The 27,108-nt window shown below is 36.2% G+C and overlaps 1 protein-coding gene and 1 non-coding gene across 2 annotated transcripts in view; one reads left to right on the top strand and one right to left on the bottom strand.

The window, feature by feature from the left end:
- Atrx (ATRX chromatin remodeler) overlaps window positions 1-27,108 on the bottom strand; it is a 126,509-nt gene that overhangs the window by 9,574 nt on the left and 89,827 nt on the right. Inside the window, exons 24-30 of the mRNA XM_028771455.1 lie at window positions 26,912-27,000; window positions 26,563-26,735; window positions 18,723-18,876; window positions 16,946-17,052; window positions 14,262-14,370; window positions 12,626-12,803; window positions 11,275-11,469 (exon numbers count right to left, since the gene is read on the bottom strand). Of these exons, the coding sequence (XP_028627288.1) occupies window positions 11,275-11,469; window positions 12,626-12,803; window positions 14,262-14,370; window positions 16,946-17,052; window positions 18,723-18,876; window positions 26,563-26,735; window positions 26,912-27,000 (1,005 nt within the window). The remainder of the gene's footprint in view (window positions 1-11,274; window positions 11,470-12,625; window positions 12,804-14,261; window positions 14,371-16,945; window positions 17,053-18,722; window positions 18,877-26,562; window positions 26,736-26,911; window positions 27,001-27,108) is intronic.
- LOC114624519 lies at window positions 13,172-13,354 on the top strand. Its single transcript, XR_003711944.1, has one exon. It is a non-coding gene; the product is annotated as a U2 spliceosomal RNA (small nuclear RNA).

Raw genomic sequence — 27,108 nt, 5'->3', positions numbered from 1 at the left:
CAGAAATGTGTGTTATACACACAGTAAAAAGGCCCAAGATATCAGCGAGTTTTATCAGGTTAGTCCTTAGCATCCTATAATTTCAAACCGAAACTTGCTGACTTGAAATTAGGAGAAATTGAAGACCAGGCAAGTGACTTTTCCAATTACATATGGGATGAGCTGGAACAAGCAACTGAATATCCCAACTCTTATCCAGTAATTATTATTATATCACACTGCGGAAAATGCTTGGTTTCATGAAGCTTGGCTCCTCCATTTTCTAGGTCTACTTTTTAAGGTAAAAACCATAATCCCTTGAAGGATTCTGGGCAAGAGAGAAACAGCATAATGTCTTTCATTTTTCTTTACTTTTAACATTTTTAACTTTTTTGAGCTTTCTTTTCCTTAACAACTGTATGTTAACATTTTAAATATTTATTTATTTTTTATTTTATGCATTTGGGTGTTTTACCTGTATGCATGTATGTGCACCATGTGCATAGCTAGTGCTCAGAAAGGCTAGGATATGGATTACCTATAACTGGAATTATAGATGGTTGTGAGCCACTATGTGGGTGGATGCTTAGAATCAAAACCAGGTCCCTTAGAACAGTCAGTGCCATCTCTCTATAGTCTCAGTGTAAGTTACCTGAATGAAAGAAAACGTAAGACTAGTTCATGCTCATACTAAAGATGACATGTACTATTTTATCATTTTCATTCTAGATTCAAGATTTATTTTATCAAAACAAATAATGATCACCTAATTAATGTCAGGTAATGGTGACAATTCAGTCTCTGTCCAAGCAATACTGTCCCTTTTGATTCAGAGCCAACTGAAATACCAGTAAGTCAAGGAAAAGCTCGTATAACTTGGATTTCTACCATTAATTCAATTTGGAGCCTTACTAACATAGTAACATAGTCCATCAAGCCAAAACACAAAAACAAACCAGAAACTCCTTATATTATTTTCTAATGAATGTGACAGTTTCTTTTTTCAAATAAATTAATGAAAGTAATGCTAATATCTAACTATATAACCTGGAGACAACTATGAATAACGTTATATATTCCTCCACATATGCATAGATGTAGCTTTTCATAAAAATGGGAACACATTATACTTAGTTGAAATCTACATTTCTCCTTTGCTATCTTTGCATGAACATCACTTTACATCAAAAACAAACCATTGCTTTTGATGGATGCAAAGAACTTAGATTATATTAGTGGTTCTCAACCAGTGAGTTGCAACCTTTTGGCAAACCTGCATCTGCAAAAATATTTACATTACAATTCATAACAGTAGCAAAATGACAGTTATGAAGTAGCAACAAAAATAATATTATGATTGAAGGTCACCACAACATGAGGAACTACATTAAAGGGTAGCAGCATTAGGAAGGTTAAGAGTCAGTATACTGTATAGAAAACCTTCAACTGTTCCCTTTTAAGACATTAAAATTGTTTGCCTATGTTGAATATTATGACACGGTCAATGAAATGAATTAGTGGATATACTTTAATAATTTCCTCACGTATAGATTATGCTGATAATACTCAAGCCCTTGGACAAATATGTCTGCTGTAATCACCATTTTAAGACCCTAGAGGGATGGCTCAGTTGATAAAGTGCTTGTTTTGCAAGCATAAGAGCCCATGTTTGGATCTCTAGTATTTGGGTGATGTCTGTGGGAGGCCTGCTCTTTTTTTGAGGGGAAGAGGATCTAAGGGAAAGAGAAGAGGGAGAGAGGCTGGAGGGGGAGAGGGGAGGGGAAACTGCAGTTGGGATGTAATATATAAGAGAAGAATAAATAAGAAAAATATTATAAAGAAAGAAAAAAGCCTTGGAGAAAGGAAGGGGGATGGGAGCTAGGCACTGCTGTAAACTCAAGACTGAGGAAGGAGGAACTCTAGGGCACACTGGCCAGCTAGCTTAGTCAAATCTGTTAACCAAGTTCAGCAAGAGACCCTATTTCAAAAAATAATCAAGATGCAAAGTGTCAACCTCTGGTCAGATGAGCACTTACTCACTCACACAAATTGATGCATATACCTCCCTGCTCTTTCTTTATCTAAGAACAAAAATACAATACAACAAAAATACAACACACAAATTAAGCCCTGTCTTAAAAAATAGAAAATAATATAGCTCAGAAGTAGGGCAGCAGATACCATTTCTCTCTTTAGCTTTTAAATTAATTGCAGCATTCAATCTATATAAGAAATGAATAATGAGATTAGGAAGGCCAAAAAGTATTTGTAACAGGATCCACAGACTACTTCTTCAGGAAAAACAGTCTTGCAAATCCGGAATAAACTATGAAAGTTAAAGTTTTCATCCAATGTAAGATACAATCAGTAGAAAGGTTTTTGTTTTCGTCCTTTAAAGCGCATTTATATTTGTTGCTATAGTAACACTATTATTGAAAACAATACTGGAACAGAATCTACAATCACTAAGCCAACAGTCATCAAAATGAGGTTTAAATTACATCCAAATGTGTACCTTTACTTGTCTTTGTTTAAACTTTACTTTTTCTTAAATACGTTTTTTAAAAAAAAATGTCTACAAACTGAAAAAACTGTGGTCTGCATTTCAGCTAACCACCTAAATTAGTTTAAGCTTTAAAAGTGACTACTTCAATTAATAAAACAAAATTAATGATAAATTAAAAGTTTAAATTAATTTATTTAGAAGTTTAAAGTATTTGGCAAGCTGACAAAAATCCCATCTAATTAATTCTGAAGTCTAACCTTGAAAATAAAATTGTTAAAAAATAATCAAGGCTTTGCCCGGGGGTAGGGTAGGAGGTTTGCTATATTTCAAAAATATTTTGCTTACCATCACTTTGAATTTGAGTTTTATAATATCTGGAAGTAAAAGGTCGCTAGAATACTTAACTGCCATATGACTCACTAAAAAGTCTATGAAAAAAAAGTACCTTTTATTACTTGAAGAAGTCTAGCATTTTAGTGAAGAAATTTAATAATCCTGGTCCAAAAGCTTTTACTTTCACATTTGAAGCCAGTTTCTCCCAGAAGTGGGAGAAAAACTGTAGTGTGTAGAGTAAGTGGAGAGCTTACTGAGTGAACATCATACTTTTCTGTTTGTTTGAAGTACATAACTTATGCTAAATAAAGAGCATTAGAAACAGGCCCAGGTTCCCAGAGTATTGGTGTGAATTATTGACAATCATAGAACTGGTCACTTTTATATCTGCCAAGCTGACATTAGCAGAGGGCAAAAACGTCTTTTGATAAGATTGTTTTTTTTTTTCTTTAACATTTAAAGATTAGGATTTAAAGATTAGGATTTAAACCTCACAAATCAGTTAATGGGTCACAATGATTACCTGTGCTATACTGTGAAATGGAGAGCTGTCACAGACTTCCCATGACCACAGTAGTTCTAGCAATTAAGAGTTTTCCAAGGAGAACCTAAATTGGAAATCAATTTTCATCCTAAACAACCTGTAGTTGCCATGATCAACTGCTATGTTTTTGCAAACATTATTACCCTCTAAGCCAAATTAGGCATATACCGTAACATACAAAATAGGTATGAAAACAGCTTGTTTAACTTGTATCTTCAATCAGAAGACAAGAATGATGATTAAAAATGATAAAAAAATTTTAAATATAAATAAGGTCATCTAGTAATTCTTATATTGAGCAAACCAATCTCCTCTGCAACTTCTGTTCTTTGAAGGGTTCAAAATAAGAAATGTAAAACAAAACCTAAGCCATGTAATCTAGTAATTCCTCTAAAAAAGGTACAGCTTCAATTTCTGCAACTGTTCGTCCTCTGCTGTGTTCAAAGAGCCAGATTTGAATTAGCGAAACTAGCCAACAGTAACAACTCTACTAGTACACAGAAACCGTGCGATGGAAATCACTGTATCAATGAAGGGTTGTGTCCTCCACTCCTAGGAACGCAAAAGCAAAAACACTTCATAGGCTGTCTCTGTAATAGACTATTACTACTACTAGTACTCCACAACTAAACTGCTCGAAATACTAATACCAACATAAAATTGTGTAATCGACTTATTTTATAGAAAGAAAACCTGTGTTAGTTTTCTGAATTTCAGATGGAAGTTACGGCAAATCTGAAATGAAACATACACATAATCACGTACATGTAAACCATGGTAGTAGTAGTTAAGAGCTCAAGTTTTACATTTTAGTATAAACAGTCATGTGTAGCCTGAGTCTCTCATACTGGACAGTGCAGATCTAAGGTCTTAAGTGTATTTCAATTCTAGTTTCTACCACTTACTAGCTCAACGTCTGAGCATATCACCTCTCCTAAACCTTAGTTTCAGGGTATATAAAGAGGGCCTAGTCAATATTCACAACATTACCACTAACAACGCCACATATGAAGCTTGATACAGGGCTCAGATTATCAATGATTTTTGTGTTAATATATCCAATGGTAGGTTCTTAGAGAGGACTTGATCTTATCCATCAGTAATAACATAACTGACATGCTCTCTTCACCAAAGTATTTCCTCCTCTTGGTAAGCTACTAGGAAAATTCCACTGTTATCAGTTTTTCTAACTTTTAACACCATTTCCAAGAAAACTGTAAATATATGTCTTGTTCTGTTTGGGGGGTGCTATCTCTTCTTATACAACCCACAAACTTTCTCCTTTTATTATATTTTTTATGTTTCAGCACTGGGGATGGAACCTAGGGCCCTGCACATGCTGGACAATTCTACAGAGTTACAACAGCCCAAGCACCCCCTAAAATAGTCTTGCTAAGATTATCTACCACAAATATACTCAAGCTTTTAGATCTAGTGCCTAAGTTCAACTTTGAGGAAAATATGAGAGAAAGAACAAGTCAACACACACAGGCAGATAGACGCAAGAGCTAGCACACTCACAGACACAAAGGGGTGAGAAAGTGTACGCACACATCCACTACCAGGAAATAAGAATGGACCTTGATGTTTACAAAGTAGTTATAAGGCATTCAGAAACAACTGGTTACATACAAATAAAATCATTGGATATTGCATGTAAGGAAATTAAGAGGTTATTCATTTTATAATATGGCTGCTATATGGAAATGTCTTAACACTTTAGAGATGCTTGCTTAAGTCATATATGCACAGAAGTTGATGGCAAGTGTCGTCCTAACTGCTGCATCCCAACATATTTCTGGAGACCAGATCTCTCACAGAATTAGAGTTCACGACTGGACGGGCTGGTCAATGAGTTCCAGAGATCCCTCTTTCTCCACCCATCTCCCAGCACGGGGGTTAAGGCTGCATACTGCCATGCCTAGCTTTTACATGGGTGCTGGAGATCTGAACTCGATACTTATCCTTGTTGTACAAGCACTTTAGAAACTGAATCACCTCACCAGCCCTCTTCCATGATATACAAATTAAACACCATAAAGCTTGTGATACAAATTTTTTCACTAAAATAAATGAGGCCAATATAAGCAAAATACTAACAATTGACAAATCTATGTGATTGCTTTCTGGATATTACATTTTTCTGGCTTGATAACTTTCATAAGTCAGGTGCCATCAGGCAAATCTTTAATCCTAGCACTTGGGAGGCAGGGATAAATAGATCTTTGTGAGCTAAAGGCCAGCTTAGTCTACATAACAAGTTCCAGGCCAGCCAGAGCTATATAATAATAGCATGTCTCAAAAAAGACAGTGTTCACAAAGGGAAAATATTGAAAAAAAAAATATATATATATATATATCAGTAAAGGGAGGCAAAACATCAGACTGCCAAGCAGAATATTGGGATACCTAGATCTCTAAGAATAGGTCAGTATACTTACTCCATAAGCCATATTTTAGCATATCAAAATAGTATAGTGTTATAAATTTGACATGGGAACCTAAGATGGCCCACTGTAGAATTTTCTGAGCTAAACAGAATATGTACCTGTGCAGCAACAGTATTCTAAGAACGTCACATGGAACATCCAATGTTTATATCTCTAAGAAGACTGTACATGATTAGACCCTATTAAGGATCACAGTTCAGAAATGAACCAGCATGGGCCTTGAACTTGTGACCATCTTGCCTTAGCCTCTCAAGCTGGGATCATAAGCATACATCACCAGGCTTAGCAAGTAGTAAGTATTTGTAGTGTATCAAAGTCTCCATAAGGCAACAATTTCTGAAGTCCAACTCAATCCTTCCCGAATGGAGTCTTACATAACAACCTGCCTAGCAAGGATACATTACACACACACACACACACACACACACACACACACACACACACAATCTTTCATCTCTGTGAGGTGTGAATATTGTTATTTGTTGAGAATTGTAAGGATCACAAAGCTTGCTTAAAAGTATTCCCTAAGAGCCAGGTGTGGCAATCCATTTCTGCCATCTCAGCATTGTAGCGATGAAGACAGGAGGAAAGCCATGAATTTATGCCAGCCTAGTCTACATAGTGACTTCCACAGCAGTCTCAACTAAAGAATGAGAGGAAGTCTCAAAACAAACACAGGGGCTAGTGGGATAGCTCAGTCAGCAAAGGTACCTGCAGCCCAATCTAACTCCTGCAAGTTGTCCATATGCCTACTGATAAACTGTGCTGTCGCCTTCCAACTAGCAAATACTTTCTAAGAAGGAAAAAAACCAACAAGATTTTTCTCCAAAAGGGTATTTATCAGAAGATGTAAAATAAAGACACATACCAGCTCCTTCTACCTGACATCAACTATCCCAACAAACAACAAATAAAAGATTTTAATAACTTACAAACTACTGGCAAAACTAAAATAATTTCCATTAAACTTGTTATATTTTCTGGTATTCTATTTTTTTCCCAGACAGGGTTCCTCTGGCTGTCCTGGAACTCACTTTATAGACCAGTCTGGCCTCAAACTCACTGAGATCGGCATGCCTCTGTCTCCCAAGTGTTGGGATTAAAAACATGCACAACTAACACCCAGCCTGGTATTCTATTCTTATTTAGGTAAATAATAGGAAGTCTTTCTATCAGAAAACCTGTATGCATGAATAATATTAGGCTTTGTTTTGTTATACAAAACGATGACTCAACTTATAATAAAAGAGGCAGAGAAGTAATAACTGGCATTAAACTTCATATTTTAATTATAAACTTGGCTTCTTAGTAGTAGATGCCAGGAAAAATTGGACTCATGTGCCACCATGTGGTTCCTATGTCTCAAAAGCAAATGTATGCAAGCTCAGAGAAAGTTCCTGAAATAAGCTGATTAGCTATTCCATGCTTTACATCAAATTATTTTAATGGTATTCTACTCTAGTGTTAAGAATGACAAACATAAAACCTTATATTATCATGTGCTGGCTAATAAAACTGAACAATAACACCTCTGTTCAGTAAACTATGCTTTGAGGTATCAAATCTTGAATAAAGGACTAAAGACTAGGAGAGAAAATTGTACACAAAATCAGGGTGGAGAAAGCCAACCTAAAGCCTCACTTAGGGTACTTTAGGGTAAATCCCCATTTTGTTCTCCCTACAATTACCAACATGCAGTCCACATTTAAAGAGACATAAGTGGTACAGTGCTGGAAAAGGGAAATGCAGAAGCGCTTCTGTGCCAGTTATACTGGCTTTTGTTTTCTTAATAAAGGGTACGGAACCTAGGCTGTGTATACTGTACTTAAGAGGAACAAAACACCTACTTAAGTGTACTATAAAATGTGGCCCTGGTGAAGATTGGATCACTAAAAATCTATGCAATCTATAAATTTATTGCCAGAAAAGCATTTTTCAAAAGAAAATTTACATATATGTTAACAAAGGTGACATTAATATTTAAGATAAACAAATAGTTGAGAATGAGCCACCAACTCAGTAAGATTTGGTGAAGGCTGATGACTGAAGAACATTATTCTGAAAAATTAAAAGAATGGATAGAACCTAGTATCTCAGTTATTTTTTGTTTTTGTTGTTGTTCTTTGTCTTTTTGTCAACTTGACACCAGCTAGAGTTATTTGAGACAAAGAACCTAAATAGAGAAACTGAGTCCATTAGACTCCCAGGAGACAAGTATAGTCTATATGGCACTTTCTTGATTGTCATTGATGTGGGAGAGACCAACTACTGGGGGTGGTACCACCCCTGAGCAAGTGGCCCAGGGGTATATAAAAAAGCAAATTGGGCGGGGACCAGAGGGAGTGACCCAGTAAGCAGCACTCCTACCTAGTCTCTGTGTCAGTTCCTGCACCTCAGTACCTTGACTTCTCCTGATGATGAACTTCTGTAACTCATAAACCAAATAAATTATTTCCTCCCCAAGTTGCTTTTGATCATGATGTTTTTATCAATCCAAAAGAAACCCTAACTAGAGAGCTGGGTGTTATGGATGATTCACACCAGTAACCCCAGCCTTCAGGATGCTGAAGCAGGACTTCTAGATATTCAAGGACAGCCTGTGCTACAAAGTGAATTCAAGGTGAGTCTAAGCTATACAGTAAGACTAACAAAAAACCAAAAGCAAACCAAAACACAAGATTAGACTCTTAGCAGACATGATTCAGAAGATCTTAAAAATTCACTAAAAAAAAAAAAAGAGTATTCATAGGATTATGAAGCTAATGAATTTCAAAAAGGAGAAAAATTTCACTGGGAACAATAATTAAGAATCCTATGTGTAGATTTAAGAAAATACAAATTAATATGCGGTGTATGACCATGAATGAAATTGACTAATAATATGACAGATTCAAGGAACTAAAGATGCAATATACAGGACTATTGTGTGGCTTAGCAGAGGAGCACTTGTGTAGGATGTGCAAAGCACAAACAGATCCAGACAAAACCAAACACAAGGTAAAACCAATCATCTTCCTTTCAGAAACCTAGCCTGAGAGCCTAACAGAGCAAGCCTAACCACTCACCAAGCTGTAGTCACACCTCTCAACGACAGGACACCCTTAAGGAATAATGAGAGTTCAATGACATTCTAGTATTCTTTAAAGACTAGTGTTACACTGCTCACTATGGAAGACAGCAAAGGGAGAATGTAGTTCTTGCCTTTAAAGAGCTATAAAAATAAGAGACAAAAACACAGTCAAGTGACTAATAACTACATCTGAGACATCAAATGTAATTAGAAAGGTGAGAAGTAAAACAAAAAATAACAGAAATACAAAATCAAGAATTGTGCATTGCCGGGCGTTGGTGGCACACGCCTTTAATCTCAGCACTTGAGAAGCGGAGCCAGGCAGACCTCTCTCTTGAAGTGTGAGGCCAGCCTGTTCTAGAAAGAATTCCAAGACAGCCAGGGCTACACATAGAAACCCTGTACCCCCTCCCAAAAACAATCAGATTCTATAACATATAGAAGACAAACCATTACTAATACAGTGTTTCCTAGCATGAATATTATGATACATTTAATTAAAATTTGATAAAAGTAATAGATTAAAAGTGGCTTGAAATTTGTCCAAGAAATTTGAAGTTGTCGCAAAAAGAAACTCTTTAAAGATGGGCATAGTTACATAAACCTTAATCACAGTTCTTGGGATGTAGAGGCAAGAGGATCAGGAGTTCAAAGTCATCCTTAGCTATATAACAAGTTCAAGGCCAGACTGGACTGTAGAATACAAAACAAAAAAAGTGTTTTCAAAATGCTATGTCAATAGTATCATAGTACATAGAAGGCTGAGGCAGGAATACAGCAAGTTTAAAGACAACATAGTGAGATCCTGCCTCCAAATCAAAGAATGCAAAAATGTGAAGATATGTGTTTATAAATAAATATATACTTATGTAACAGATAGATATTCTCAAAAGTGCTATGTTAGACTAGATATTGTTTATCAAACAAAAACTTCCTTCCTAACCCCATTTGCTTTATTTAAATATTTATTTAATGTGTCCAATCATATCAAGAATTAATGTGTTTTACAAGTGACTGAGGCTACTCTGGTGTACTGCATTGTACCGAGCTATCTGCTTTCACCATTGTCTCAATCAAGATAATAGGAAAAGGTGTATGTATACATAACCTTCTTGAGGATTAGAATGGGACTAACTTGTAAAATATTTATCTAAATTAGAAAAAAAACAAATTTTCTCTTATGAGAAACTTAACAAAAAGCTGTACAGAGTTAATGTATTTAACTCAGTAACTTTGCAGATATGGATGGACACACTCATGAAAGAAAGTATCACTAGAATCAATGTCATAATCCATTACTTCTAAAAGCTTCATCTCCTCTACTGGTGACATCTTTTAGTGAAAACTTAAATCTGCTCTGCTGGCAACATAGATATTATGACATATAATACAACTCTAGAAGGAATTTATCTTGCCTGATTGAAGCTTTGTGTCCTTTGACCAAAACGTCCAAATTTCACACATTCCCTAGCAACTACCACTTATTTCTCTGTGAGTCGACAAAACAGAATAAATGTCTGGTTTATTTTACTTTGCATAATGTCCTTTATATTGTTGTGAATAGTAGGATTCTGTTACGGTTTTAAAGGTTGTAGAGCATTTGATAGTAAATTTTTATCCACTCTTCTGCTGATAAACATTTAGATTCTTTTCTTAACTTAGTTTCTGTGACTAATGATGTAATAAGCACAAATTTCAGATAACTCAATATACAAACGCTTGATTCTTTCTGTTATATCTAGAAATGACACTGCTGGAGTATATGGTAATTGTATTTTAATTTTTGAAAAGAACCTCCATACTATGTTAAGTTGTGGCTGCAATATCGTACATTCAAAAATGCATAAGGGTTTCCTTTATCCACATACTTACTACTTTATGTTCTTTAATAGGAACCCTAACAGGTACAAGGTAGTATCTCACTATGTTTTGATCTACAGCTCCCTCATAATTAGGAATGATAGGTAATTTTTCATAGGCCAATTTGCTGATTCTTAATTGCTCTATACAGAAAAGGTGAAGAAGAGTCAGCTAACTTACTAGTACAGTTAATTAAATATGCATGCACTCAAATGGAAGCATAGGAAAATATAGTCTTCATAATTTCCACTCAGGTATCTGCACAGCTTTCTTTCTGGAAGGTAGGAATGTTATTTAACCTAAAGCATGCTTTTCAGGAATACTACCTTTTATAGTGCCTATGAAAAAGCAATCGAGTATCCTTACATTCGTAATCATATAGATTAAAACTTATTAAATATAAATTAATATCTGAAAAAAATCTCTGAAGTACATCCCTCAGAAGACTCACTTTCACTTTAGTAGTACAGTTTTCCTTGGTCCCTGTTGGCGTTTGGTTTGTTAGTTTACCTAATGATCTGAATAAACATACCTTTGGCAGCATGGGGGTATCCCTTTTCTTCTTCTTTTCTGAATTAGGGTCATCTAATAAGTCTGGCTCAAAAGTATAAAGTTCAGTAAGCTCATTCATGGTAAAATGACGTTCAACCTGCTGTTGATCAACAACTCGGAAAGATAGTGACTGCTTTGTTACCTGACGATCGTAAATCTTATCTTCCATGGTTCCCTTTGTTAAAAAAAAAAAAGAAGAAAGGAACAATTATACAAATAAGGAAATTTGGTCAACATGGAACTTCAGATAAATCTATATAAAATATAAATATAAAATATATATAAAATAAATCTATACAAAATATAAATATAAAAAGGTAACGGTTCAAGGTCATATGTTACCATAAAAAATACCTAGCAGTGTTGCTGCATTTTTGACAGTGCTCATCTGGTTAGGAAAACTTAACATCTTAATTTGTCATCAAATTAAGAAAATTAGACTATGGAGAGTCATTCTAAATTATCTGACCAAAATGGATCTGTGTGCTTCCTTGAGATAGTTCTATCCTTGGTGAAAGTCAAAGAGCTGGCAGATATCAGGACAAAGAAAAAGTACATGAAAGAAAATTTAGATGTATATACTAAAACCAAAATACAAGAAAGCAGATTTTTGTGACATATAGAAAAGGCTCACAATATCCAAATTTTCTCTTATGTCAAATGTTGCTTTCTTTAACCCAGAACAAGCTAGTATATTGACATAAAGTATTCATTACTTATAAACTAAAATATAAAGAAGCTGTACATTAAAATAGCAGGAAAGAGATACAACCATATGCCACACTGAGGAAGACTCAAGTAAGGATCTGCCAGTCAAACCAAGGCTGTAATTGAGAAAAGACCAGATTTAGGTACAGGGGGACTGTATGTCACACCTGTTCCTCAAGCAGATATGCTACTGGTTAAAAGGACAGTTTGACTCTACAAACATAAATGAACTTGAAATGCAAAATTCTCTTCAATATTATTTTCTTATGTGTGAATTCTGAAGGGGAGTTGATTTTGCTTTTAAACAGAGGTCACACTAAGTAAGCAAAACTGTCCTTGAAACTACCACACTCCTGCCTACACATCCTATGTACTAGAATCACAGCTGTGTGTCAGCATATGTGACTGCTAAGGCTAACTTCAATTCTGCTTTTACTTACAGAATAAATTTCTGTAATATGTAATAAATTTACAGAATATTTTCAACAGTCTCTTTGTAAGAGATCTATGTTGTGCATGTCTAAAGTGTTCATCAATCTCATCTGCAAAGGTTCTACACCTCTAGAAGACTATTAGCTTTATCCAACATTTTAATATAAAAGAAATGGAAATGAGAAACCTACCTGAGCCAAGAACCTATATACATAAACAGGCTTAGTTTGTCCAAAGCGATAAACTCTGAATATACTCTGGATGTCATAAGATGGATTCCAAGAAGCATCGAATATAATCACTCTATTAGCAGCTACCAAGTTAATTCCAAGAGATCCTGCTTTAGTGGAAATGATAAACAATCGCCCTCTAAAAGCGAAAATATAAAATAAATGCTTAGCTATAATATGACTTTAATATTACAACAGTACACACACAAAGCATACTTCATCTACAGTGGTTTAAGTAAGATGAATCAGCTTCCCAAAACCAAGATAACAGAAATTCATAGTTGCATTAATTATTATATTAATTATAACTATATTATTAACTTTAAAACCTCCAATAATTTATAATTAAAGAAGACTTAAGATTCAGAAGAGTTTGGAGAAAGGAAAGAATATAAACAAAATAGATGTAAAATTATTTTAAATAAAAAATTAACGAATATGTATGTAAGAATTGAATCTGTATGATTTATGATTGAAAAAAAAAAGCAAACTAAAAATCACATTAAAATTATTTCTCAGCCTTTTGGCTAAAATCAAGTGTAGTGTGTTATCAGTATAATATATCCAACGTATCCTCTATCCAAGGGCAGTATGTTACACGGATTTTGGAGCTAAGAGATGGGGAGTAGTTTCTGTCCACTCCACTCATCGATCTGGTATTTCAGTTCCTCCAGGAACAGTGGACCACCTTTGGAGAATGAATGAATAAACCAACCTTTGGAACGTGAATGAATGAATAAACCAACTAGTTTGAATAAAAACATGACAATAGTAAGTGCCGAGAAGAATGCAGAACTCAAATTTTCTTACACTGCTGGAAAGAAGATAAGACCATAGAGTCACTTTGGAAACCTGACAATCTCACAGATAGATACACATAAGATGATCACACAAACCAGCACTTAAGATCCTCAGACTTGCTGGGCAGTGGTGGCGCACACCTATAATCCCAGCACTTGGGAGGCAGAGGCAGGTGGATTTCTTAGTTCAAGGCCAGCCTGGTCTATAGAGTGAATTCCAGAACAGCCAGGGCTACACAGAAAAACCCTGTCTCGAAAAACCAAAAAAAAAAAAAAAAAATCCTCAGACTTCATCACTATAAGAAAAACACTAGTGATGACAAAAACAAAGAACATTTAATTTAGAATAGCTTCAATTTTAATACCAAAACCTGGGAACAATTCAAATGACTTTGAGAAGTCAATGGTTATGATGCCCTAGAACTCAAAAATAAAAAGGAAAGAAGCATGAATCACAGATATTTTTGAGATAGAATCTTACAGTGTTGCCCTGGCTGGAGTGCAATTTCCTATGGAGACCAGGTTGGCACTGACCTTACAAAGAGCCACTTGTCTCTGCCTTCCAAATGCTGGAATTATAGCATATGCTACCATATCTGTTCAAATACATTTAGTAAGTAATAGATTTGAGACTCACATGGCTACAATGTCCATGAGTAAATTTTGGGGTGAAGGCTGTAATTCGCCTGGTTTTGGCCTTGATTACATCATTTATTAAAAATGAGAGAATATATTAAAAAGCTAATTTTACTGAACCTAAATTTAAAATATCTATACATACAGAAAATGCATCATACCTCACATTGGTTTCATCATTAAATTCTTCAGCCCACTTCTTCCTCGACTGTGCATTAGTAGAACCATCCAAGCGGTAATAGTCAATATTTCGTATCCACTTTCCTTCACCTGAAAATGGAGTAAAAAAACTCAAAGGAATTCATGTGTGGCTCTTTCATAATTGTAGATTTTTCTTTCTTGAGTACCACTTAAAAGCAAGATGGCTGAAGGGGTAAATGTTCCCGCAAAAAAGCTTGACAACCTGACTTTGAATCCCCAGGACTCATGAGGTGGAAGAAGAAAGCTGTCCCTCAAGTTGTTCTCTGACCTCCACTCACATGCCTCAACACCCACCCACACAATAACTAAATTTAATAAAAAAAAATTTAGGTGGATGACAGGCCAGGTGGAATAGTACAGGCCTATAATCCCAGCACCAGGAGGGCAATTTCACCGTCTAGGCCAGGTTAGGATTCCATAACTAGACACTGTGAAAAATCAAAATACAAGCTGGAGATGTAGTTCAGCTGGCAGAAGAATGTATGGAGCCCTGGATCCCTGGTATGAAATAAAACCAAATGTAGTGCTGGTTGTATGCACACAATTCTGGCAACACTTGGGAGGTAAAGGCAGGAAGATCAGAAGTTTAAGGCCACGATCGGATATAGATAGTAAATCTGAGCCTCTATATTTAGGAGCAGAAACTAAATGTTAGTTTCTGGGTATATGACTCAGTGCCTGCTTTGCAAATATGAAGACCTGGGTTCAGATACCCAGGACACAGATAAAAGCTGGGAGTGGTGGTAGGCACCAGATGTCAGGGGCTCGCTAGCCTGTCAGCCTAGCTGAAACTGTGAACTCGAATTCAGTGAGAGCAAATAAGATGGAGTGTGACTGAGAAAGAGATATGAAGCTGCCGGGCAGTGGTGGTGCATGCCTTTAATCCCTCCCAGCACTAGGGAGGCAGAGGCAGGTAGATTTCTGAGCTCGAGGCCAGCCTGGTCTACAGAGTGAGTTCCAGGACAGCCAGGGCTACACCGAGAAACCCTGTCTCAAAAAAAAAAGAGAGAGAGAGAGAGAAAGAGAGATACGAAGCTGGTCTCTGGCCTCCATGTACTCAGAAGCCCATGTGTATGGGCACAAATACACACACAAAAAACCCCAAACTAAAAGTTGGGTTGTACTACTGAAGAGATAACTCAGTAACAAACTCTTTTCTAGCATGTGCAAAGTCCTGTGGGTACATCCACAATAAACAGAAACGAGATCTGTATATTCGTTTGGTAAAATCTATTCTCCTATCCCCTTTTCAGTGTTTTCTTGAGGGACAGTTTCAGCCCATAGCCAAGGCTGCCTACTACACACATGAGCCTTCTTGTTTCTGCCTTCTTCTTCTTTTTTTTTAAAGATTTATTTGTTTACTTCATGTATAAGAGTACACTGTAGCTGTCTTCAGACACACCAGAAGAGGGCATCAGATCCCATTACAGATGGTTGTGAGCTACCATGTGGTTGCTGGGAATTGAACTCAAGACCTCTGGAAGAGCAGGCAGGGCTCTAAATCACTGAGCTACCTCCTCAGCCTGTTTCTGCCTTCTAGTGCTAGAGTTATAAGACTCTGTTATTGCACACCACAGAAAAATAGTCCTTTCTTAGCCAAGGGATAATTGCACCATGAATTAATTCACCACAGTGCATCATGCCTGTAATCCCAATACCTTGTTCAAACAAAAGGTAAAAAATTCCTGAGAAATAGCTCTCCAGGCTGTCCTCTATCCCACTAGCCTGGGACTTTGCCAAACAGGTTGGTACCTAACTCTCAAGATTTGGGAATGCTCTGAATTTTGGCATACTGAATAGACTACTAGATAATAATTCCTAATTTGAGACTGATAACCTTAATTAAAATCCATACTTTCCCAAATTCTGATACTTACCGAATACACAGGGCAGTCCTGGCAACAGTATTACTAGATACTTAAAAGACTCCATTGGTAGTTAAAGCCAATGCTTGGGAAAGACAATTTATAAAATTATAAACTGGTAAGCATGTAAAAACAGAAACAGTTCAAAATGACTAGTCAACAGAAGACTAGAAAATGAAGCACATATGGTGGTACGTATCATCACCGGGCAAGTAAACTAATCCCCCAAAGGCTTCTGAGTAAAATGGTGCCATAGAGGCTGACTATGAACTAGTAAGAATCAGAGTTACCAAGGACTTCATTCTGAAGAGAGACGAGAGCATCAGGAACCATGAAAGAGTAGGCAGGCCAACTGAAAAGCATAGAGGAAAGAGAAAGGCTGCACAGAAAAATGTGGGAAGTAGCTCCTGACCTGAGCTTACAGCTCAGCCTCCAGAGATGCTGCCCTGCTATGCCCGAACAGGCTGGGTTTCTGTTTCTTGTGGTCCTAAGGTTGAAACTTAAGGCTTTTGTATATCCGAGTTAAATAGTTTGGCCATCTTAGCTAAACATCCTGTCCCTGCTTCAAAATGAGGGGAAAAGGGGACCAGAGGAGACAAGAAATAGAGACAGACTGACCAGATAGATGTCTGTGGATACAGACAAAGAAGAAATACAGGATACTTTGACATGACAGGGTGGTGAGCTACTGGGTAGTTTGGTTTCCTTTATCTTTAAAACATTCATTATGTTCCAGTGAGTATTTTAAAAATTATAGTATAGATATGCTTATAACTTACCTTTATAAATAAGAGGTTTGTCTTTATCTTCTGTTTTCTCCCTACTAGCCAATTCAAGAAAATCTTCAATCAAGTCCAGAGATATGAGCGACTGGCTAAAAACAAGACTTAAAAAAAAAAAGATTGGTGTTCATGGATCAATCCTGTAAAGTTATCATTTTTTCCTAATTATCTATGAGTTTAACAAAAAAGTTTATAACAAAATTCAAAAGCCTCAACAAGATATACTTTAAAGAAATTAACATGTTGATTATGTTAGGCACAGGACAACAATAAAAACAAACAACAGGAAAAGGCAAATCAATTCTACATGGTAGTATATCACTGAAGGAATAGGAGAAGATCAATGCAAAGACAAAGCCATAGCAACAGTTCGGTTGTCTCAGTTGCCTTCCCCAGAATCCAACCAACAAACTTCAGTGAAGTCACTGAAACAATTAATTCTGAACTACAAACTTGAGAACTTTAAGTTCCTAGAAATACTATTTAATTGATATTGATATGGAATTTGGACTATTAAGCTGGCAAAGAGGTCAGCCTAAATCAATTAGCAATTAACACTAGTCTAGGAATCACTGAGCTATGTATCATGCAAAGAAGTTAAGAGTCATTATGACCAAATGTCAATAAACTAACGTCTTCTAGTTACAAACAGCAAAGAAAAATTGTTCAATGATTGATAAAAAACACTCTTACCTGAATAAGCTATTTTGGTTTCACTTGCTTTATTAGCATATGAAAATATAAAAAGCAATACAAGGCTGGCAAGATGGTTCAGTGGGTAAAGGTGCTTGCCACCAACTGGAATTCAACCCCAGGGTCCCACATGGTGGAAGGAGAAAACCGACTCCTAAAGTTCTCTTGTGACTTCCCCACATGTGCCATGGCACTGGGAACACACACACATGTAATTAGAAACTTTTTAAAGCAATACTTGCAGAAACCGTTCGCTTGGGGTAGATGGGTTTTATCTACTTCCTGGGGGTCTGTGAACAATGGCCGATTCACACGCCCTCTGCCATGCTTCCCCCCTTTTGAAGGATGAACTAAAATCCCTCTGCAACCATAAGCCAGAGTGAACCTCTTCGCCTTTAAGCTGTTTCTATCAGGTATTTTGTTACAATAATGAGAAAGTCACTAATAAAGATGATATGCAAATAAAAAATTGAAGGTGCTAATGATCAAACCTTGTACACACTAGGCAAGCATTCTACCACTAAGCTACAGACATCTAAACTCAAATATCTACTTCCTACGTTTTAATCTTTCAAGAATAACATGTTATTCAAACTTAGCATAGCCCAAAGAAAATGCTATATTTCTAATACACTTGTTTACTCTTTAGCCTTCCCATTTTAGGAATTAATATCATAATCCACTAGTCATTTAAGTTGCAGAGCTACTAGTCACTCTTTGATTATTTATTGCCTGTATTTAATCTAGCAATTCCTATTGTTTCTGCTTCAAATCGTATTTTTACCAATTAATCCCAGTACCTGGGAAGCAAAAGCAGAAATACTGCCAAGTTTAAGACCATCCTGAACTATATAGTGAAAACTTAAAGGACTGAAGTAAAAGACATGATTATCTACTCAGAAACAGCCAGTTATAAAGAAGGTAGCTGGTTGTACTGGCATGACATTCTAACAATCAAAGAAATTACAACTTATCATGGGAAGAAAATATATCATATTTGTCTAAATAAACTTCATAAACAATAGTATGGTTACCAAAAAGTTACTTTATATAACAGATATATATTTTTAAAAAAGCTTACACTTTATCCCCAATTTCTTCTGCCATTCGAAGAATTTCAAAAAGAAGTACCATTTTTCCAGAATGTTCTAAAACCTCAGCATCAGCATCTGTAACAAAATCTTTGTACCAATCTGGAGCTGGGCTACTTGGGTTAGAAGTGGAAGTAGTTTTACCTAAATAAAATAAATGGAGCACAAGTAAGTACAATAATCAACAGAAAAACCTGAATGACAGCAAACAAGCTAGAGCAAGAAAGCTAAGAGACTGATGGCTACTTAGGACAGGGGAAGGGAAAGGACAGCAGATGAACACAGAGAGATGCCATCACAGGACAAAGAGCTCTACACTGAGGGAAGGCATAGAATGGAGAGATGAAGGTTCAGCGAAATACAAGATGACAGCCAAGCAGAAGATTGATTCTGATAGAATGTAAGACAGATCCTACAAGTGGGCTAAGGAGCTCAGAAAGAGACCATAAAGAGATGCAAATCCCCAGCCCTCACAAAACTAAAACCCTGAAAATGCACTGTAAGAGACACGAAGCAACCAGAGACAGCAAGATCAAGGAAGGAAATCTCTTCACTGGGCTACTAAACTCAAAGTCTGACCTGAAAAATCACCCAATCATACTGAACTATTTTGTTATTACTTTAACAAAAAAATTGATCATAAAGTAAAATACACAAGAAATAATCTATTAGACAATGTAAACATATAATGTGAATCAAAGTTTTAAAAAATACCCTTAATGGGCTTCTACATTTTCTCACAATTGTCTTGCATTGAAAAGTATTTAAAATTTTAGGGTTATAGCATTGAGTAAAATAAACAGCTGTGCCTCCATATATCATGTTCCTCAAAACTGTAAACTCTACTGGATGCAGGTGAAGTGTAAAAGATGGTCCATTTTCTCTTCCTTTTTCTAAGACCTAACTAATCCCCTACTTTTATGTTTGCCAGTTCTATTTTACTGCAAGCGCATCCCTAAAACTATTCGACTATGGCATTCTAAGCTATGCAGAAATAGTAACATACTGTTTGTATCATTCTGTACATTTTTGTTCAGTATGGTTTTTCACTCAAAATGTGATTATTCATGTTTTTCATTAATTCAGATATTCTACAATAGAGTATACCAATACATGATTATGTAATCATCACAATGGATATATATGCTTGTTGCTATATTCTCTAACTACCACACATTTTACCTAAATTTTAAATTTTACAACACAAAGATATAGTATGATTTTTTCCAGTAATTCGACATACTGATTTCACAGACTTTATCCAATATTTACATAGATTTATTTTCTTGAGAATCTGACCATGCTGTTTGTTTTGTGAGCTAACTTTCCTCAGGCTGCTTATTAGTATATTTTGTCACTACTGCTTACTTCTAGTGTTCTATAATCATCTTTCTTTTAAAAAATTCAAAAGCATAATTATTGTGTATAATGGGTGAGCACACAAGTGGAAGACAGATGCCAACCACACAGTCGTTTCCCTCCTTCCACTTTTATGTGGGTTCCCAAGAGCAAACTCAGGTCTGCAGGCCTCTGTGGCACATACCTATTGAACCATCTTGCCAACCATTTAAAAAATTATTCCTATTATGCTTTTCCCAATTTCACATATGTACACTTTGTGTACATCCTCACTTCCAACTTCCTACCAGTTCTACCCATAACTTAACCTCCCGTAAAATCTATCTTACACATTCCCGTGTTCATTTTTCTACTGTGACCCACTAAGATTAACCAGGGTCATCTGTGTAATTGTGGGGTTTGGCACTATCAATTGGAAGGTAGTGGGAAGGGTAGAGGATACATACACAACTAAGACAGTCCCTCCCCCTCCTCAGAATTTAATGACTGCCAATAGTACGGGAGCCTGGGATCCCTCTCCTACTTCCTTGACTGACTGGTGATAGCACTGGTCTGGTGTGCACTTACTGCATGTAACTACATATGTTAATAGATACAGTAGCAGTATTGAGTGTAGTGAATGGTGTTTCATTTCCCTTCACCTTTTCCCAACTCTTATATCAGTCCAGGTCCCTCTTCTACCATTTTCTGCATTTTAGGCAGCCACAAGTCTCTGCATCTACCACTATTCACTGTAGTAAAGGCCTAATTTTTCAGTATCATTTCAATTTCAGTGTGGCTGAAATCTGTGAACATGACCAAGTTGAATGCACACAGGTTGATTCTATACTTGCTTCTGTAGGTTACCCCAAAGGATCACTAACACAGAATGACTTCATTTTATTTTATTCTGCTTTTGAATAAGGTTTCATGTACCCCCTAAGCTTTCCTTCAATTCACTATGTAGCCAAGGGTGGCTCTGAACTTCTGATCCTTCTGATTCCAGCTGGGATTACAGCCATGTGCTACCATATCTGGGTTTTCAAGCCAATGCTGTGACGTTAATAAAACAAGTTTACCACCCAAATACCAAAGCTGAAACATACAAGCTTCTTATAATATTCTCATATTAACTGGCAAGGTTTTTTTCAGTTTGGTAGGTGGCTGGGGAAGGAGGCATACCATTTACTTACAAAATGTGTACCATTTAAGAGGATTCAGCTTTGAGAAAGTAATATAAAAATTCAAAAAAATACAGAAGGCTCAAAGACTTGTATTATTCTGTCCCTTAGTAGGAAGACCAAAAAAGCAAACAGAAACCCAAAGCTGCTAGCCTGAAGCAACACTAGAGTATCACTAGGGCTTCTATTCTACATATTCTTGAACTTGCTTTTTAGATTTAACAAGGTCCTATTTGTGCCTTGACCCTGGTGGTTCTATTACTTCTGTAGAACTCACTGTGCATTTGTATAGAAACCTCGAAAACTGTTACTTAGGCATGCCACAATAGTATAAAACTCCATCTTTCCCTAAACATCTTTTTTTTTTGTGGAGACAAGGTCTTACTCTGCAGCCTAGGCTGACTTCAAACACACTAGATAGCCAAGGCTAGACTCAAACAATGATTCTCAGACCTTATCATCATTATCCTGAGTGCTGGGATTATAGGAATATACTATCACTTTTGGTGGTATAGTATTTTATAGGATATTCTCCTCCTCTCTTAGTAGGCAAACTCTTTTCACACCTTACGATTATCAGAAAGGTTTGCTTCAAATTACTGGCCCTTAGCTAGTCTGGGAACATGAATGGTAAATAGTCCTCTCTTTGCTACCATGAAAACATTTCCTGGTAACCACAACTCATCACACACAGGCAATTTACGGAAAATAACAACAACAGCAACAACCACTGCTCTTTATGGAAACCTATAAAATACAGTAACCAGCTCACAATAAAACCATTGCAAATGAATCTCTAACGAGCTTCTCTACTAGACAACACTTTGTACATGTGATCAATTGATTCTAGAGAAGTGTATTCTAGAGGTCACCATAGGTAGAGACTTTTAGAAGTTTCCTTTGGAATTTACTCTATGTGCCTTTTCTCTTTGTTGACTTTGGGTTGTAACTTTTGGCTATAAGAAATCTTAGTCTTGATTATGACTATACCCTGGAACATCTTATTCCTTCCAGTCAATTACTAGCTTGAACATGATCTTGAGGACCCTAGGACAGAACTTACTACAAATGCTAACTAATCTTTTATAATTAGTCACCTGGCAAACAGCCAATGATGACTGGACAGGGGTGGTGCACACCTACTTTGGAGGCAGAGGCAGGTAGATCTCTGAAACTGAGCCCAGGCTGGTCTACAAGGAGAGTTTCAGGATAGTCAAAACTACAAAGAGAAACCCTGTCTTGAAAAAAACATAAATAATAAAAAGTCTAACATGAAAATATCAAAACTGAAAAATGTTAACAGAGAATAAAAATGTGAGGTTAAATAGGAAATGTCCAAGCTAAGAATAAATGATAATTTCTATGCAAACATGATAGATTCCACTCTTTTGTACATGGCTGAGGAATCAAATCCTGAATGCTAAATATGTGGCCTACCAAAAACGTATGACTTTAGCCCTTCCATTTGAATCTTGATCCTACTAAGTAAAATAACAACACCTTATAGTAAAATCTACAAGAGTAAAATGTGGGACTGTAGCCCATCTGGTAAAATGCTTCTCTAGCATGAAACTCTGGATTCTATCCCCAGCAATGCAAGAAGCAAAGTATTACGGGATACAACTATAATCCTAACACTCTGAAATAGAAATAGGAGGATCAGAAGTTCAGGTCTTACTCAGAGGTGTGTGTGTGTGTGTATACACAACCTGGACTACACAACAACCTTTCTTTAAAATAAAATAATTGAGAAACCTATGGGCTACTTCAATTACTATATATTCTAGCCAGGCTGGTGGACCATGTCTACAATCCCAGGAGTAGGAAAACTAATGAAGGCCTATCTCAAGCTTAAGGCCAGCCTGTATTACATATTTAGTTCAAGACTAGTACTGACTACACAGAGACCTTGTCTGAAAAACAAATCCTTAGCAGTGTATGATATTAAAATTTGTAAACAAACATTTATGCTGATTCTTCGGATTTTATCACCCATATACTTTAATTATAACTTCTATTACAATTCTGTGCTATGTATGTTAACAGCAACTAAATGCATCCAACTACTACTTTATATATATTCTGAACCCTGCGGGAATCTTAGAAAACATAAAATGATACAATTAAAAGCAATACACTCACTTAAAACTTGATGTCTTCTATATTCAAACAAATGGACTACTGCTGCATTTGGAATAACAAAGTGTATGTTTTAAAGGAGAAAAAGCATGTTTGCAAAATACTTATACACATAAAATAAATGTCAGAGGGAGGAAGGGGTAAGGGAGAGAGACAAAAAAAGTATGAGAGAGAGAGAGAGAGAGTGTGTGTGTGTGTGTGTGTGTGTGTGTGTGTGTGTGTGTGTAGGGGAGGCAAAGCAACAGCAGTGTGGTGCTGTGAATTGGAACATGGTTTGTCTTCAGTAAAATTCATGTTAAGTTTTGATTCTTAAGAGATGATTAGGTTGTTAAGGGAGAATAATGGTGAATCCCTATAAAACTCAGGAAACTGACAGGAAGACACATGTGAGAATGCTTACGAGGAGCCCACTTGTGCTTTGTCCTCTTATTTCCTACAAGGTGAACAGCACAAGGCCCCTGTTATATACAGACACCCAAATATGGGGTACTTAGTGACCAGAATTGTGAGCTCAAATATACTTTCTCCTTTATAGATTATGCAATTGGTTGGACAAATAGTACACTCCTTCAATGTATTTTGTTTGTTTAAAATAGTACCTAGCACATAGCAAGCATTCAAATGTATTTGTTGAATTAAACAAAGATGCTGTATTTGTGCTAATAATATACATCCTTATATCAAATATGAAAATTCTATCACAAAGTTTATATTCATATCTGGAATGGGATACATTTAAAAATATGTCAGGAAGATGAGGCAGAAGGATTACCAAAAATTTGAGGCTACAAAGTGATTTCTAGGCCTGGGCTACAAAGTAAGACTTGTCTGGAAAAATCTACCCACTCAACCAAACTAAGGAAATGTAACATATAGACATTCATGAATGAGGTATACTTTAAAAATACTAAGTCAATAATTTTTACATTATATAGCTATTCTTTACCATAAACTTTCCTCCTAATAAAATACAAAAGGATGATACTGTAAATCTAAACAACTTATTCAGGCATGATACTATTTTAAAAAAAAATACAAGAGAATTATACTTAACATCCACCTAAAATTCCACATGCAGCAACATTCTGACTGATTAATATATCATTCTAAGAAAGGAATTTCATTTTAGTTACCCAGTGACAGCTAGATAAGTTCGTATGGCATATTCTTTATTGAAAATTTTTCATTTATTTTATGTGTATATTTTATCTGTATCTTGTTTGTGTTTGTGTGTGTGTGTGTGTGTGTGTGTGTGTGTGTGTGTGTACATGTAGTATCTAAGGAGGGCTTTGGATGACCTGAAACTGAGATTGCAGATAGCTGTGAGCCACTATGTGGTTGCTGGGAACCTAACTCTAGTCTTCTGAAAGAACAATACTCTTAACCACTGAGCCATTTCTTTAGAAAGAATTTAAATCTAAAGAACAAAATTGTTTCTTATAACATCTACTCAAGAGAATGTTTCTGATAAACTCTGCATGTATATAACTTTAAAAAATATATTTACATATAAATAACTTCTACTTTACTTCACACAAACTTTAAAAAGCAAAAGCCCTAGATAAGCAGTCAGAGCTTGTCTTTTGAAACACATGACTTTTTCTGTCCTTTTTCAAGCACAACATGCAACCATCTACACCTTAGCCCAGTGCTTTCCAAGCCCTTCATAGTATCACAACCGAGGAAACTATAGAAAGCATACCAGAAAAAAAAAAAAAGGAAGCAGCTAGATATTTCTAGAAGCAACCCAGTACACACCCTACCTGCACTTCCTGACGATAAAGGGGATGTTAGCCAAATATTAAAATTCGTATTTTATTCCTTGAGAAGTTCATCCATGCATCAAATCTACACCCTATTGCCTCCCCTTAAACTCCTCCCCATTCCTCTGACTTGCATTGTAATTCATTTAAAGCACTGAACAATTCTTTCTTTTCAGCCCTAACAGAAGAAAAGAAGTTCAATAAGACTATTTCAATAATATTCTTCCCAGGAACACACACATATAGGGAGAGAGTGCAGAACTGTAGGTAGAGAGAGTGGAAGAAGAGAGCACAGTAGGAGATAGCATAAGCTTTTCATTGCTTTAACTCTATAATCATCACAGTTTGTGCTGTGTTGATGAAAATACTCTTTAATTCTATTTGGAAGATGAATGCTGATAAAGCTGCTTTAATGGATGGAGTAGCCAAAGAGAAGAAGAAAGAGGGAAATTTTGTAGTTTAAATTTCATGACTCCCCTGATTTGGAGAATCCAGGGTTTGTGGTTAGGCTGCCACCTGTCTACTCCACAGAGGTACTGAAAAGAGAAGCGTTTATAGAGGAATCACTATGTTAGTCAGCTGCAGACCTGAGCTCAATCAAGCTTATCTGATCACAAGATCACTCAGCTGCCACCCACATTGCTTTCCTCCTCACAGATGTTTAACTGGTTTGCTCTGTAAGGCCCCGTGCCAAATATTTAGAGCCAGTTAAAAGTAAGATATTTGAAATATTCTGATATCTGGTCCCAGCTTTAAAGCTCTTAAATGCAGTCAGCTTGTACTAAGAATACAGAATGGCTAAGCACTAGCACTTAAGCATATATAAGTGGAGAAAAACTGAAGCCACTGGACAGTAAACTTTTACTTTCATATAAAGGAGAGAAAACAGAAAAATGAACTGTACATGTTATAGGGGGAACCAAAGCACATAATTATAGATTATGAAGAATTAGAAAGGAAAAAGTCTAAATGATTAAAATTCGTTCTAATGTATACCTGAAAAGCTTACAGTTTTCCTATGTAGATAAGTGAAAATCCTACAGAGGCCTTTAGATTAGACATATTCTAGCATGAATTCCAGTTCTAACATTCATTTATAAAACTAAATTTAGTAACTTGACTTCAATTATCACTTAAGAGCTATACACGAAGTCAGAATAGTTGGGTGCAGGCATATACATTTAAATAAACAATTAGCTTTCCTTTTTCTTTCCTTCAAATTACCAGGTACAGCAAACTGACTTGCCTACAATTAAACATTAGTGATCTGCTCTAACGCTGCATCTTCTTACTACCTAAGCAAAGCAATTCCTTTGCATCAGCTCCCTAGAATAACAGGACAAAAACAAACGTGGACGACCTGATATGTTCTCAGCCAATGTTCCACAATAAATGGTCAGCACACTCACTTTCCTCTAGCTTCAGAGAAACTGAAGGGTTGTTTCCTGTATCATCCACATTTCCTTCTCCACCTCCTCTAGATCTTGAATTCCAGACTTTGATGACTTCAACATCATTGTCACTGCCACTTCCACTTGAGCTGCTGTCCTTCTTCCCCTTCTTCCCCTTTGGTTTCTTCTTTCTAAAATGGAGGGAGGGAGGGGGGTAAAGGGAGGGAGAGGGAGAGAAACAGAGAGAGAGAGAATTTTGTGTTAGGAAAGCATATTAAGTAAGGCAATAAAGCCAATTATCAGAAGACCACCCACAAGCACAGGCTTTTTAATGTACCAGCATAGGGAACAAAAGTACTCAATTTACTTTGCATACTCATCTGAGCTTAAACTCATAGAGGTTTCATCAGAATCTGAAGCTATAAATTCATCCATACTATCTTCATCAAAATAGCCCTAGACAAAAGAAGACATGTTTTAGTAGCCCATTTCAACATATATTGGAAAGTCAAACATTTCATTTCACTTACGTGATATAAAATAAAGACAAAGGAGCTATAGAAG

This window comes from Grammomys surdaster, unplaced genomic scaffold, assembly GCF_004785775.1.
Source record: "Grammomys surdaster isolate TR1022 unplaced genomic scaffold, NIH_TR_1.0 207, whole genome shotgun sequence".
NCBI classification, from domain to species: Eukaryota; Metazoa; Chordata; class Mammalia; order Rodentia; family Muridae; genus Grammomys; species Grammomys surdaster.
Note: the sequence above shows the minus strand (reverse complement) of the source record. Positions and strands in the feature narration are given on the sequence as shown.